Raw genomic sequence first — 13,346 nt, 5'->3', positions numbered from 1 at the left:
ACCATATATGGCCCTCCAAGTCCAAGGGATTATTTCTGAGCACAGAGCCAGGAATAACCCAAAACCAGATAAATAAAAATTTTGGTTCCACTCCACTTGTTCTTTACTATCTCTCAGCTCTTCCCAGAACTAGAATACAAAAGCTTATAAAAGTTATTAGGTATGAAATATGCAAATGTCAAAGATTCTGAGGCAGAGTGATATTACAGTGGGTAGTGTTGCACACCTGAGTTTGATTCCCAGAACCCAATACGGTTCTCCCCAGCCCTACCAGTGGGGAGTGATCCCTGAGTGCAAAGCCAGGAGAAAGCCCTGAGGACCTCTGGAAAATACTTCCCCCCACCAAAAGTTAAGTCATAATGTGAGAGCTGAGTTGAAAAGGGAAGGGGAACTCTGATGAAGACTAACATTGACCTTAGTTTATATCTAATGCTATTTGCTGATAAGGCCTTTAAATAATTTTTATCTGTTAATTGAATTTGTGAATCAAACCCTTCAGTGCTCCAGCGCCTGAGCAATATTAAATACAGAGTCTAGAGCGCTTGCCTTGCATGCAGTCAACCTGTTTCAATTCCAGGCACCACATCTGGTCCCCTGAGTCCTTCCAGAAGTGTAGGATTACACTGATTTGTTGTTTCTCTCTGGCTGCAGGGAGTTTAGGTTTATTGGGTTACACCCATGATAGTGCTCCCAAGGCACTCACATTCCTGTGTGTTTATCTTTAACTAACCTCTTCTCTGTGCTCTGTTCCACCTGGTCAATCACCCTTATCCCCAAATCAGACTGTTGATTTATATTTGTAAGTGAAATACTGCTTTTCTCCTTCTCTTATGTCCTTTGCATAGTTTACTCCAGAGTAATATGTATAGAAACAGGAAGACAGTTAATGCTGTTTTTCTAACATGGGAGTTAATTGACTTTGAGTAATATTCACTACTAGGCATCTGTTTTCTTGATTTATGCTTCAATTGCCCTTAGTTCCTAGCACCCCAATGACAGGGTCCCGACAAGGGACTGGATGGACCCAGGGCAATCTATGAGCTACCCTGGCATCGAAACCGGCCAGGCCAAGAACCATAATACTTAACTATAAGAGCACGAATTCTATCATGATCCAAAGAGTAACTGGATAAGGACCCTGCTTAGGGTTAGGAAAGACTAATCTGGTCTGAGCACTGTAGCCTGGGATCTATAGTGAGATGTCCCTAGGAGAGCCAACTTACAAGCTTAATTATCTCTTACTATGTCATACAAAATGGTTAATATTAAAAAGTAGAATTAAGTTGAATGTTTCAATGGTTTTTGGACAAAGGAAAGGAGAAATACACCTCTTGGTGATATTTCTCATTGTCTTATCAGGAGGAAGGGCTTTCATATGTTGATTGTGCTACCCTCAATGCTTGGAGGCTGGGCAAGAAACCAGGGCAGTGAGATGGAGCACGGAGAAACTAGCATGGGGAAGCAACTAGCATGGGAGACAGGAGGAGATGGGATGAGGGGCAGTGTGAGACTGGAATGGGGCACTTAGTGAGACAGGAACAGGCGCGTTCGGAGAATGGAATAAACGGCAACTGATCACCAACCAGCCTGGTGGCCCTGTTCCTTTCTTTGTGTATCTGTTGGCTCGGATGCAGGCTGGGGGGAGGGAAGCGGTTCATGGCCACCGAACACACGTGGTAGGCCAGTGAGACCGCCACTGCCAATCACTTATTTATTTTGTGATTACACACAGGAGCAATGCCAAATGAGACCCAAATCAAACAAACCCTCCAGTGCTCTGTCCTTAAACTTCCCCTCTTTGGGAGGTGGTGTTTGGGCTACACCTGGTGGTGCTCAGGGATTATTCCTACGCCGCTGATCAGGGACCATATGTGAAGACACAAATCAAGCCAGGCTCAGGGGCATGCAAGGCAAAGGCACTACCTCTGCTAACTCAAACTCTAAATTTCCTCTCACATCAGGTCTTTGGGTCCCTATTATGAAGAAATGCAAACTCACTCAAACGAATTGTCCTAAAATATATATAAGTTGGTGGCTCCATTGGTTTTAGATTCTGATTTTTTGAAAGTCAGTCTATTCCTTCTGAATTTATGCCACACAGCCTCACTCTGAGTTCCATCAGTTCAGAGCTCCCCTGACCCTCCTCACAGCAGTACCAAGCTTCAAAGAGATTATTCTGAAGAGCAGAAAACAGCCTGGGGAAATTCTCAAAGGACTGGACATTGGCCTGGGTTTAATCCCCAGCACTGCATAGCCTTCTGAGCACTGCTGGATACAGGCCTGGTGGTCCTCTACACTCCCTAATAATTTGATAACACTTTATCAAAAGCCTTATTCCTAGGGACGGAAAGATAGTACAGCAAATATGGCACTTATACAGAACCAACTCCAGGTTCAAACCCTGACAATGCTACAGGGTCCCCAATGCACTGCCAGGAGTGATCCCAGTGCATGAGCCAGTTGTGAACCCTGAGCACTACTGAATGTGGCCAAAATCAAAAGTGGCCATGTCCCTGAGCTTTGTCAGTTCTCAGGGTTTTTTAAGGTATTCCATCAGGCCCTTGACACTGTATTTCAAAATTGTAGGCCTATATGGTTATTTCTGGATTCTTGAAGTTTAGCAACTACATAAAATTTCTTTTCTACAAAATGAGAATTTGGCATTCTATTTCCCCTCTCTGTCTCAATTAAACTGATGTAGGTGTAGCGCTAGGTGAATTTAGTGGGTCTAACTTTCAATCTTCTGGGTTTTGTATGCAAATCTTTCATAGAATTCTCAAGACCCCACCAGCACAGGAAAATCCACTTTTGGGCTAATGACAATGTCTAAAAGGTTTTATTATGACTGTGAGTTAGTTTATTTATTTATTTATTTATCGACATGAGTTTAATCTGACATTTTTTTTTTCTGGAGGTGATTTACATCTTTCTCTTTATTTAGGGGCAGGTGTGGTGCACCCAAGGGTACAGGCCTTACTCCTCATTCAACACTCAGGAATCACTCTTGGAAGTTCTCTGGGTACCATATGTGGAGCTGGGGACCAAACCTGGTTGAGCTGCATGTGGGTCAGGTGCCTTAGCCTTAATCCCTGTACCTTCTCTCTGGCCCTCCATCACATCTGTTTCTGTGTAGCACTGTAGCACTGTCATCCCGTTCATCGATTTGCTCAAGCGGGCACCAGTAACGTCTCCATTGTGAGACTTGTTATTACTGTTTTTAGCATATTGAATACGCCACAGGGAGCTTGCCAGGCTCTGCCGTGCGGGCGGTGTACTCTCGGTAGCTTGCCGGGCTCTCCGAGAGGGACAGAGGAATCGAACCTGGGTCGGCTGATGCAAGGCAAACGAAACGCCCTACCCGCTGTGCTATCTACCATTTACCCAGGCTTTGGGGGCCTGTGTCTAGAACCCTTCTTGGCTTCCCGCCGGAGCGTCAGAAACCAGCATAGTAGAATGGTAACGGCCCTGTGTGCCTGCAGGGCACCGAGGGACCGAGGACTTCAGCGCTGGCTCCTTCTGCATTTGAGCAGTCCCGGTTCTCACTTCTGCTTCTCCTCCCCCTCTGCCTTCCAGGCACCCGCAGTCCCACTGCAGTCCCACAGCGCTTTCTCGGGCTTTCTAACTCGTGAAGCTTCTGATTCTGTTCCCCAGCTCCAAGGACTCCTCCATCTCGGCAGAGCAGAAGGTATCTGTGCCTTCCAAGTTTTCAAAAGGCGAGTGAAGTGTCACCGCTCTCTGTCTCCCAAACCCGCACCGGCGTCGCGCTCAAGCATCTGGCCTTGGGGTCAGTTCAGTGCGGATTTACTCCTTTCCCTCCGAGTTCAAGCTAGGTTCGGAGAAACAGTCAAGGCCACGAGACTCTTGCTTTTGCCGCGCCTGGGCTGACTCGTGGCTCTGGGCTCGGGGTCCCCCTACGGGTGGGGTGAAGCCTGGGTCCGCTCCTGGGGGGCCCGGCCCCATCGCGGCGGAGATCGCAACCCCAGGCTTTCGTCGTGGCGCTCCCACCACTCGCCTCGCTGAAGCCCGAGCGTAAAACGGCTAACACGCGTGTTGCAGACAAATACAGACTTCCGGCTCCTCTGCGCTCCTGCCCGAGGCGGCGCATCTCCGGACCGCGCTGGGCCACGCCCGGCCCAGTACCGCCCGAGCCGGAACAGCGCCGCTGGGGGCCGGGAGGCAGGGCCCCGCCCCGCCCCGCCCCGCCCCGCCCGGGCCCCGCCCCGCCCGGGCCCGCCCCGCCCCGGCCCGCCCCGGCCCGCCCCGGCCCCGCGCGCCCATCGGCCGGCCCCGCCCGCAGCGTGCCCGGAACAAACATGGCGCCGCGCGGCCTCATGGCCGCCCGGGAGGCCGCGCTGCCGCCTGGGAAGCCCCGCGCGGCGTCAGCGGCGCGGCCACGTGACCGGGCGCCGGCGACAGCGGTGCAGGCGGGCGGCGCGGCTGCGGAGCCGGGAGCGGCGGCGGGCGGGGTGCGGGCGCTGCGGTGAGGACGGGTCGGGGGGCGGGCGGGGGTGCGGGGAGCGGGCCCGCTCGCGTGTCCCGGGCGCGGGCCGTGTCGCGGGCAGCGCTGCGGAGACCCCGCGAGGGGCGGGACGCGCAGACGGGCCTCCCGCGGGGCCGCGGGTAACAGCTGGGGCTGCTCCCGCACGTGGCCCGCCGGCTCGGCCCCGGAGCCCCGAGGGGTGCCCGCGGGCGGCGCCCGAGGGACCTCCGCGCGGGGCCGGGTCTGGCCCCGAACAGCGGAGAGACGAGGAAGGCCCCGTGTCCGTTTTGAGAGAGCAATAGAATCTGTGTGGATAGCTTTGATCATTTTATCTTGACTTTTTAAGCCTTTTATTAAAACTCACCCACAGCTTAACAGTAAAACCACCCGTAATGGAATTCTTTATATTCCAGATCCAGACTTTCCCATTTTATCCATACCTAGAAAGTACTGTGCACACTTACGACATTCACGCTGAGGAAATAAAGGTCTCGAATGAGTCAGAATGCAGCTTGTTTAAAGTTCAAAAGTGTAGCCAGCTTGGGGCTGGAGCAATAGCACAGCGGGTGGGGCGTTTGCCTTGCACACTCTATTCCCAGCATCCCATATGGTCCCCCGAGCGCCGCCAGGAGTGATTCCTGAGTGCAAGAGCCCGGAGTAACCCCTGAGCATGGCCGGGTGTGACCCAAAAAGCAAAAAAAAAAAGTATAGCCAGCTTCCCTAGCGTTAGCTGGAAGAGTGTCTCTGAAGTCAGAACTGTATCTGCCCAGATCCTTAGACTCCACTAACATAAACTTTGGTGCTAGATTGAAGGATTGCCATGGTTTTTTTTTTTTTCTTTTTGGGTCACACCTGGCTATGCACAGGGTTACTCCTAGCTCTGCACTCAGGAATCACTCCTGGCGGTGCTCAGGGGACCATATGGGATGCTGGGAATCGAACCCGGGTCAGCCGCGTGCAAGGCAAACGCCCTACCCGCTGTGCTATTGCTCCAGCCCCGGATTGCCATGTTTTTTAAGGGCTCTTTCAACGTATCTTTTTTTTCCTCCCTTGTAGGAAAAGAATAATGCTTTCAGCATGTCTGCACACTCCATGCTTTGTGAACGAATAGCGATAGCCAAGGAACTCATCAAAAGAGCAGAATCACTTTCTAGATCAAGAAAAGGTGGCATAGAGGGTGGTGCAAAGCTGTGCAGCAAATTGAAGGCAGAATTAAAGTTCCTGCAGAAAGTAGAAGCTGGGAAAGTAGCTATTAAGGAGTCCCATTTACAGAGCACAAATCTGACACACCTAAGAGCCATTGTGGAATCAGCAGAAAACCTGGAAGAAGTTGTTAGTGTTCTTCATGTCTTCGGTTACATAGATTCCTTGGGAGAAAAGCAGACGCTGGTGGTGGATGTGGTGGCAAATGGTGGTCATACTTGGGTGAAAGCCATTGGCCGAAAGGCTGAAGCTCTGCATAACATTTGGCTTGGCAGGGGCCAGTATGGTGACAAAAGCATCATTGAGCAGGCCGAAGACTTCCTCCAGGCCAGTCACCAGCAGCCCGTGCAGTATAGCAACCCTCACATCATCTTCGCCTTTTATAACAGTGTCTCCAGCCCTATGGCCGAGAAGCTGAGAGAAATGGGGATATCTGTGAGAGGAGATATAGTAGCAGTTAACTCTCTGTTAGATCACCCTGAAGAGTTCCAACCAAGTGAAAGTGAATCTGATGATGAAGGACCTGAACTTTTGCAAGTTACTAGAGTAGACAGAGACAATATATTAGCAAGTGTTGCATTTCCAACAGAGATTAAGGTTGATGTGTGCAAAAGAGTAAATCTGGACATTACTACTTTAATCACATATGTATCTGCTCTCAGTTATGGAGGCTGCCATTTTATCTTCAAGGAAAAAGTACTTACAGAACAAGCAGAGCAAGAGAGGAAAGAGCAGGTTCTACCACAGCTAGAGGCATTTATGAAGGACAAGGAGTTGTTTGCTTGTGAATCTGCTGTCAAGGACTTTCAGTCTATTCTGGATACTTTAGGAGGACCTGGAGAGAGAGAAAGGGCCACTATGCTAATTAAGCGAATTAATGTGGTCCCAGACCAGCCTTCTGAGCGTGCCTTGAACCTAGTGGCCAGTTCAAAAATCAATAGTCGCTCATTAACAATTTTTGGGACAGGGGACACCCTAAGAGCCATCACAATGACTGCCAATAGTGGTTTTGTTCGAGCTGCTAGCAACCAGGGCGTTAAGTTTAGTGTGTTTGTCCATCAGCCCAGAGCACTTACTGAAAGCAAGGAAGTTCTAGCAACTCCCTTACCAAAAGACTATAGAACTGATAATCAATACTAATGGTAGCCTTTAAGTATTGTCATGGAATAATTTATTTATACCAAAGCCTGAGTCTTTATGTCTTAAATTGGATGGGTGACATGGAGGTCTATAGAAAAATTAATGCTTAGAACCTTTAAGCCAGTGAAGTTAGGTGTTTCATCTATAAAGCATATAACCTGAAGTTGAAAAAAAGCTCAAGAAAAGCTTATTGTCTGAGCAGTTAAGCATAAATACATCTATATATGGCTTTTAACTGTATCAGAGTATTTTTGTGTGATTGGGTAGGGATACAACGCTTTTACTGGTAATAGCATTTCATGACATGGCTACACTGCATCTTGCATTAAATATCTGGAGAGAAACCTGAAGTTTGTTTTTTATTGTATTGGCTTATTAACTGATGTGGGTTGAGGCTGGAAGGTCTACAATTAAATTGACTTTGTATTTAAAAGCTGTGGCCACGGCGATAGCTCAGAGGGCTGGAGTATATGGTTTGCATATGGGGACCTGGTTTCCCTCTCTTGGACCACATGGTCCCCCTGAGCATTACACTGGGCGTGTCCGTAAGCACCATCAGGGATGGCTCAAAAATAAAAAATAAAAGCATGGCTATTAGTAATGAAAAAATTATTTTGTGTCAGGCCCAGTCTGGTGGGTATGTTTACAAAAATATAGTAATATAGAAAATAGGGCCAGAGAGGTAACAACAAGCTGAGCACATGCTTTGTATTCAGGGTTGGGTTTCCAATCCCAATACCATGTGGTTTACTGAGCCCTGCTGAGTGTGGCCCCCAAAACCCCCAAAATAATAATATAGGAAATGAATTTTGATCATGTGAATCCCACAAATCTATTGATAGCCATCTATGCAAAGATAATCATGTAACCAAACCTAGGACCTTTATGGTGAAATAGTAAGTTGAGTAAATTGGTAATTACATAAAGAAATTTTTAAGAAAAAATATTATCCATATTGTAACATTGAATAGCACATGACAACTGCATTGCAATTCTGTCATGACATCAGTAGAAAAGATCCCATTCTTGTTACATGACATAACTTGTAATTAAAACACATTTTTTGGTGTTCACAGTGCAATTAGTGCTTCATTAATTTGCAACAAACCAATTATCAAGGTAGATTTGTACCCACCACATTTCAAAAATTGGAAAATTAAATCTTAGAACTAAACATACAAAAGAAACTTGATTTACCTCTCCATTACCTGACCTTTTTATTGTGGAAACTCCCAACTTTGAAAAGAGAAACTATTTTCCTCCACAACGTTGAGAAAGTAAAATTTGATTAAGTCTCTGAACATTGAAATGAAATACAAAAATATATAGAGTTTCTCTTGGGAAAGATTTTTTGTTTGTGAAAGCAAGGTACTTTTTATTGAAACTTAGAAAAGTATGAGGGAGGAGAACAAGAGATAAATGTAAGCAAGCAAAGAGCGAGAGACAAGATAACATGTCCAAGGAAAACCCAGGCTTGAAGAATAAGCCTCTCATGGGAAAGATTCTACTACTAACTCTAGGGAATGTCTGATTGGGTTCTAATTTAGTATAGAGAGGCATTGGAAAGTATATTTGCAAGTATTTGGTACAAGAACTGAGCTATAATGGGACCATAGTGATAGCTTACCAGGAAAGGCATTTGCACACGGCTGACCTGGGTTCAATTCCCAGGCATCCCATATGGTTTCTGAACCCTTCCAGGAGTGATCTGTGAGTGCAGAGCCAGGGATTGTCCTGAGCATAGTTGGGTGTGACACCAAAGCAAAAACAAACTAAGGGACTGGAGGCAGATAACTGCTCAGCAGTTGAACACTTGCCTTGCAGGTATAAGGCCCTGGATTCAATCCTTGATTCTGCCAAAAACAGAAAAAAAAAAAGGAGGGCAGAAAAATGAACGATTAACTTTTGCTGTAAGGGCTGCTTGGTTTAAAATGGAGGTAAACAACTGAAAATAGTAATAATAAAGTAGAGCCAAACAATTGAAGTATAATTCATGTGCTATGTATTCCAAGGAATTATGTTTGAAATCTTTAGGGAGAAAGTAAGGCTAATCCAGTGGGGTCAGGATCTGGGAGTGAGCACTGTGAGATTTTACGAGGTGTGTACAGGGAGTGGGATTGGAACGTACAGAAGCATGACTATTAAGGCCTGTCCAGAGTCTAGGCGCATGTGGATAGTTGTAAGCCAAGACGAAGCCAGAAAAGAGTTGTCTGAGATTTTGATATTAGGGAGCCACTGTCATTTCTAGAAAAGTCTGGGTGGATGATGTGGTCCCATTTGCTGCTCCCTGCGGTGGTCACAGGTTGGCAGTGCAGGAGGAGGCCTGGGCCACTTCCGTGTCACCTGTGCACAGGAGGTGAGCATGGCCCCACAGCAAGGAAGAGCCAGAGCGGACAGCTGGGTTCCGCTAAGCCCTGCCATTGGGAGATCAGGGCCAGCTTCCCCGCCTGACAAAAAATGTGCAAGGGAAAGGGAAGAGGACAGCCAAGGGAGAGCAGGTGGAATACAAGAAGTCGCACCTTCAGAGAACGCAGACACCTTAGCCCAGGACACCAGCGGCCTGAGCTCCTTGGACATGTCCTGCACCCCTACACACATCCTAAAACCTCACACAGCTAACTCTATTTGTCCCTATCACGATCATCATGATCACGATATCCTGTTAATCACCGATTTCTCGGGCGGGCTCAGTAACATCTCATTTCGTCCTTTCCCTGATATCTTAGAAGTCTATCTCGACTCGGCCCTCCTAACGATGTTGCACTGGGAGCTCTTCAGGCTCAGGGGAATGAGATACAGCTTGTTATTGGATTTTGCATATAAATACACCATGGGAACGGGACTTCGTGACTTCGTGATCGTGATGTAATTTGCTGATATATGAGGGGGGTCTGCAGGGTATCATGCTGAGTCAAATGAGTCAGAGTGACAGGGACAGACACAGAATGATCTCACTTATAAAGAAGTATAGGGGAATAACTGAAGCCCCAAAACAATAGAAAGGAAGAGCAGGAGAAACTGGTCCTTGGTAGGAATCTTGCCAAGGTACGGATCAGTGAGATAGGTCAGTGAAGGGGCTCTGTATCAATGATAGGGGGAAGTGGTCACTCTGGAGAAGGACTTCTGAAAGGAAGTAAAGTGATATGCATGATATGCGAAACCCAATCATGAATAGCTTTGTAACTTCATAATTCATAGTGCTTAAATTAAATAAAAAGAAATTTTGCCTCCAAATTGTAAGGTGGGTAGTTACTGGAATAACTTTTATAAAGAAATCACAATTTCATGGTTTTTCAGATTCCTGGTACATTCATTAAAAGTGTAAAGATTAAAAAGGGCAGAGAGTCTCTTGTCCTCGTGCCTGGGTTGTCTTCCCCGGGGACTTAAGGGGTGAGCTTCAGTTTCCCTCCCCGCCCTGAGCAGAGCTCCCTTGGCCAAAGACCTCCAGAGCTTAGCCACAGTCATGCTCAAGGCCTCTCTCCACACGAGCTTCACGCATGAAGGAACCGGCAGAGGAACCCAGGTGTGTAGGACCGGGGGCTGAGACCTCCAAGGCTGCTCCGATTGGGACTGGGCCTCTTCCACCCAGATTCCCCATTTTCCAGTAGCTAGGTGGTCATACCCAGGGACTGCCCCCAGCGCTGTGTAATCCCACAAACAGCCAACATCCAGAGACTATAAAACCAAGCTCCCAGAAGCATGTGACGTCTTATAGCCTAGTTCTCCCTCTGGGAGAATCTGGCAAGCTACTGAGAGTTTCTGCCCACATGGGAGAGCCTCGCAAACTCCCTATGGTGTATTCATATGCCAAAACCAGTAACAATGATGGGTCTCATTCCCCTGACCCTGAGAGAGCCTCCAATGTGGCACCATTGGAAAGGACAAGTAAAGAGAGGCTTCTAAAATCTCAGGGCTAGGACGAATGGAGACGTTACTGAGACTGCTCAAGAAACTCGACAATCAACGGGATGATGATGATGATGATGATGATGATGATGATGATGATGATGATGATGATGATTTTATTATCCCTGCCCTATCTGGTACTGGGAATCAGACCAGGGTTGGTTGCATACAAGGCCTTATATACTGTGATAATAATATTATTATCATGTATGTTTGCAAACATGAATGTAAACAGCTGCAGCACTTTTTTGAGGAAAGTGCTTTCTGCATCAACCACAGATGTGGTCCTCCCAAGACAGCGACTACACTTAGTAACAATATAATAATGTAATATTAGACATAGTAAGTAATGTGTCACTGAATTTAGACTAGAATATATAGTGAAAGATCATGCCTTCATAGGCCGGGGATATGGTTCAGCAGTAAAGTACATGCCTTGCATGCATGTAACCAGAGTTCTATTCCTGGCACTATTTGCACACATATACACACATGCACAAGCACAAATCATAATAATACCTATGTAGAAATAGGCACACACAGAGATATTCATGAGCAAATCTACATATTCTCCAGGGCCTACTTCATTAGACAAAACCATGACTTAGCAAAGGTTAAAAAAATTAGAAGAGGGAAGTAATTTTGGGGGTATATACCTGCAAGGGATCAGGACTTATGCCTGGCTCTGTGCTCAGTGATCACTCCTGCCAGTGCTCAGAGAATCATAACATGGTGTCAGGTATCAAACCTGAATTGGCTGCATGTAAGCCAAGTATCTTATCCACCATATTATCTCTCACAAGCGACAGGATTTTATTTTCTTTGGCTTTTTGGGTCACAACCAGTGGTGTTCAGGGGTTACTCCTGGCTCTGCACTCAGGAATCAATTCTGGCAGTGCTCGGGGACCAAAAGGGATATTGGGGATTGAACCTGGGTTGGCTGCTGGCAAGGCAAATACCCTACTGCTATAGTATCACTCCAGCCCCAATGACATATTTTTAAAATGAGGTAAGATGCAGTTAAGCGGCCTTGATCCAGAGACTCACAAATGAATCTCAAAATGAATTAGATCCCATGGGACTGGTGTGATAGCACAGCGGGTTGGGCGTTCGCCTTGCATGCGGCTGACCCGGGTTCGAATCCCAGCATCCCATATGGTTCCCTGAGCACCGCCAGGGGTAATTCCTGAGTGCAGAGCCAGGAGTGACCCCTGAGCATCGCTGGGTGTGACCCAAAAAGAAAAAAAATGAATTAGATCCCTACAGAGATGTCTGTGGACCCCAACCATTTACAATTTTAGAATTTCAGAAGTGTGCAGCTGCTCTTGCAGCTGTGTGGCCTCTCTGGTATTCATAATAAGCAATAGAGAATAAAATGCCTAGTATCTGCCCCTGGCAGGCAGGCTTGAATGGTGGTGGGAAAACTTGAAGTAATGGTGGTGGGAAGGTATAATGGTAGCTGGATTGGTGTTGAAATATTGAATATAATCAATGTGAACAACCTTACGAAAATAAAATTTAAAAAGATAGTTAAGTATCAGTTAAACTCAGTTTATATGGCACAATGGATCCAAAAAATGGGAAGAGAGTGAATAATATGAAAAAACATAGTTATGACTAGGAAATAAGGTCATGTAAAAGCATGTTTTAAAAGCACTGATTTAAGGGCTGGAGAGATAGTTCTGCAGGCTGAGAAAATGCTTTGGATATAAGGCCTGGATGGTACCATTATGTGGCACCACCTGGTCTCCCGATCACTGCTGGGAGTAACTTCTGGGCACAGAGCTTGGAGCAGCCCCCAAGAACCACTGGATATGACCCCAAATCAAAAATAAAATAAATAAAATAAATTAAAAATTAAATAAATAAATAACTTCTTGTGAGAGAAACCACACCTAGCTGAACACAGAGATTACTCCTGGCTCTGTGCTCAGAGCTCACTCCTAGTGATACTTGGGGACATGTCTGGTGCTGGGGATCAAACTGGGATTGACTGCATGAAAGGCAATTGCTCTGTCCACTGTACTATCTCTCTGGCCCCCAATTTTTTTTAAAAAAGTTTTTGTTAGTGAATCACCATGAGGTACAGTTACAGACTTACAAACTTACATGCTTACATTACAGTTATACAATGATCGAGTATCCATTCCTCCAGCAGTGTGCATTTTGAGAATTGTCCATATTGTTTTCCAAAAGGGCTGAACTAGTTGGCGTTCCCACCAGCAGTGAAGAAGAGTCCCTTTCTCCCCATATCCGAGCCAACACCGGTTGCTTTTGTTCTTTTGGAAGTGAGCCAGTCTCTGTGGTGTGAAATGATATCTAATTGTTGTTTTGATCTGCATCTCCCTGATGATAAGTGATGTAGAGCATTTTCTCATGTGTCTTTTAGCCATTCGGATTTATTCTTTGAGAAAAGTTCTGTTCATTTTCTCCCCCCATTTTCTGATGGGGTTGGATGTTTTCTTCTTGTAGAGTTCAACCAGTACCTTGCATATCCTTGATATCAACTCCTTATCAGATGGGTATTGGGTGAATATCGTTTCCCATTCTATAGACTGCCTTTGTATTTTGGTCACTGTTTCTTTTGAGGTGCAGAAGCTTCTTAGTTTAAGATAGT

General features: G+C 46.4%; 1 protein-coding gene across 1 annotated transcript; it reads left to right on the top strand.

Moving 5' to 3' along the window:
• Positions 1-4,383: 4,383 nt before the first annotated feature.
• Positions 4,384-9,439, top strand: C2H7orf25 (chromosome 2 C7orf25 homolog). The gene is made up of 2 exons (XM_055126842.1): positions 4,384-4,480; positions 5,537-9,439. Exon 2 carries the CDS (start codon positions 5,558-5,560, stop codon positions 6,821-6,823), a length of 1,266 nt encoding a protein of 421 aa, XP_054982817.1. The 5' UTR covers positions 4,384-4,480; positions 5,537-5,557; the 3' UTR covers positions 6,824-9,439.
• The last annotated feature ends 3,907 nt before the right edge of the window (positions 9,440-13,346 follow it).

The sequence above is a fragment of the Sorex araneus genome, chromosome 2, assembly GCF_027595985.1.
Source record: "Sorex araneus isolate mSorAra2 chromosome 2, mSorAra2.pri, whole genome shotgun sequence".
NCBI classification, from domain to species: Eukaryota; Metazoa; Chordata; class Mammalia; order Eulipotyphla; family Soricidae; genus Sorex; species Sorex araneus.
Note: the sequence above shows the minus strand (reverse complement) of the source record. Positions and strands in the feature narration are given on the sequence as shown.

Excerpts from the sequence above, each read along its gene's own strand:
- C2H7orf25 (XM_055126842.1), top strand. The coding sequence starts at position 5,558 with ATGTCTGCACACTCCATGCTTTGTGAACGAATAGCGATAGCCAAGGAA.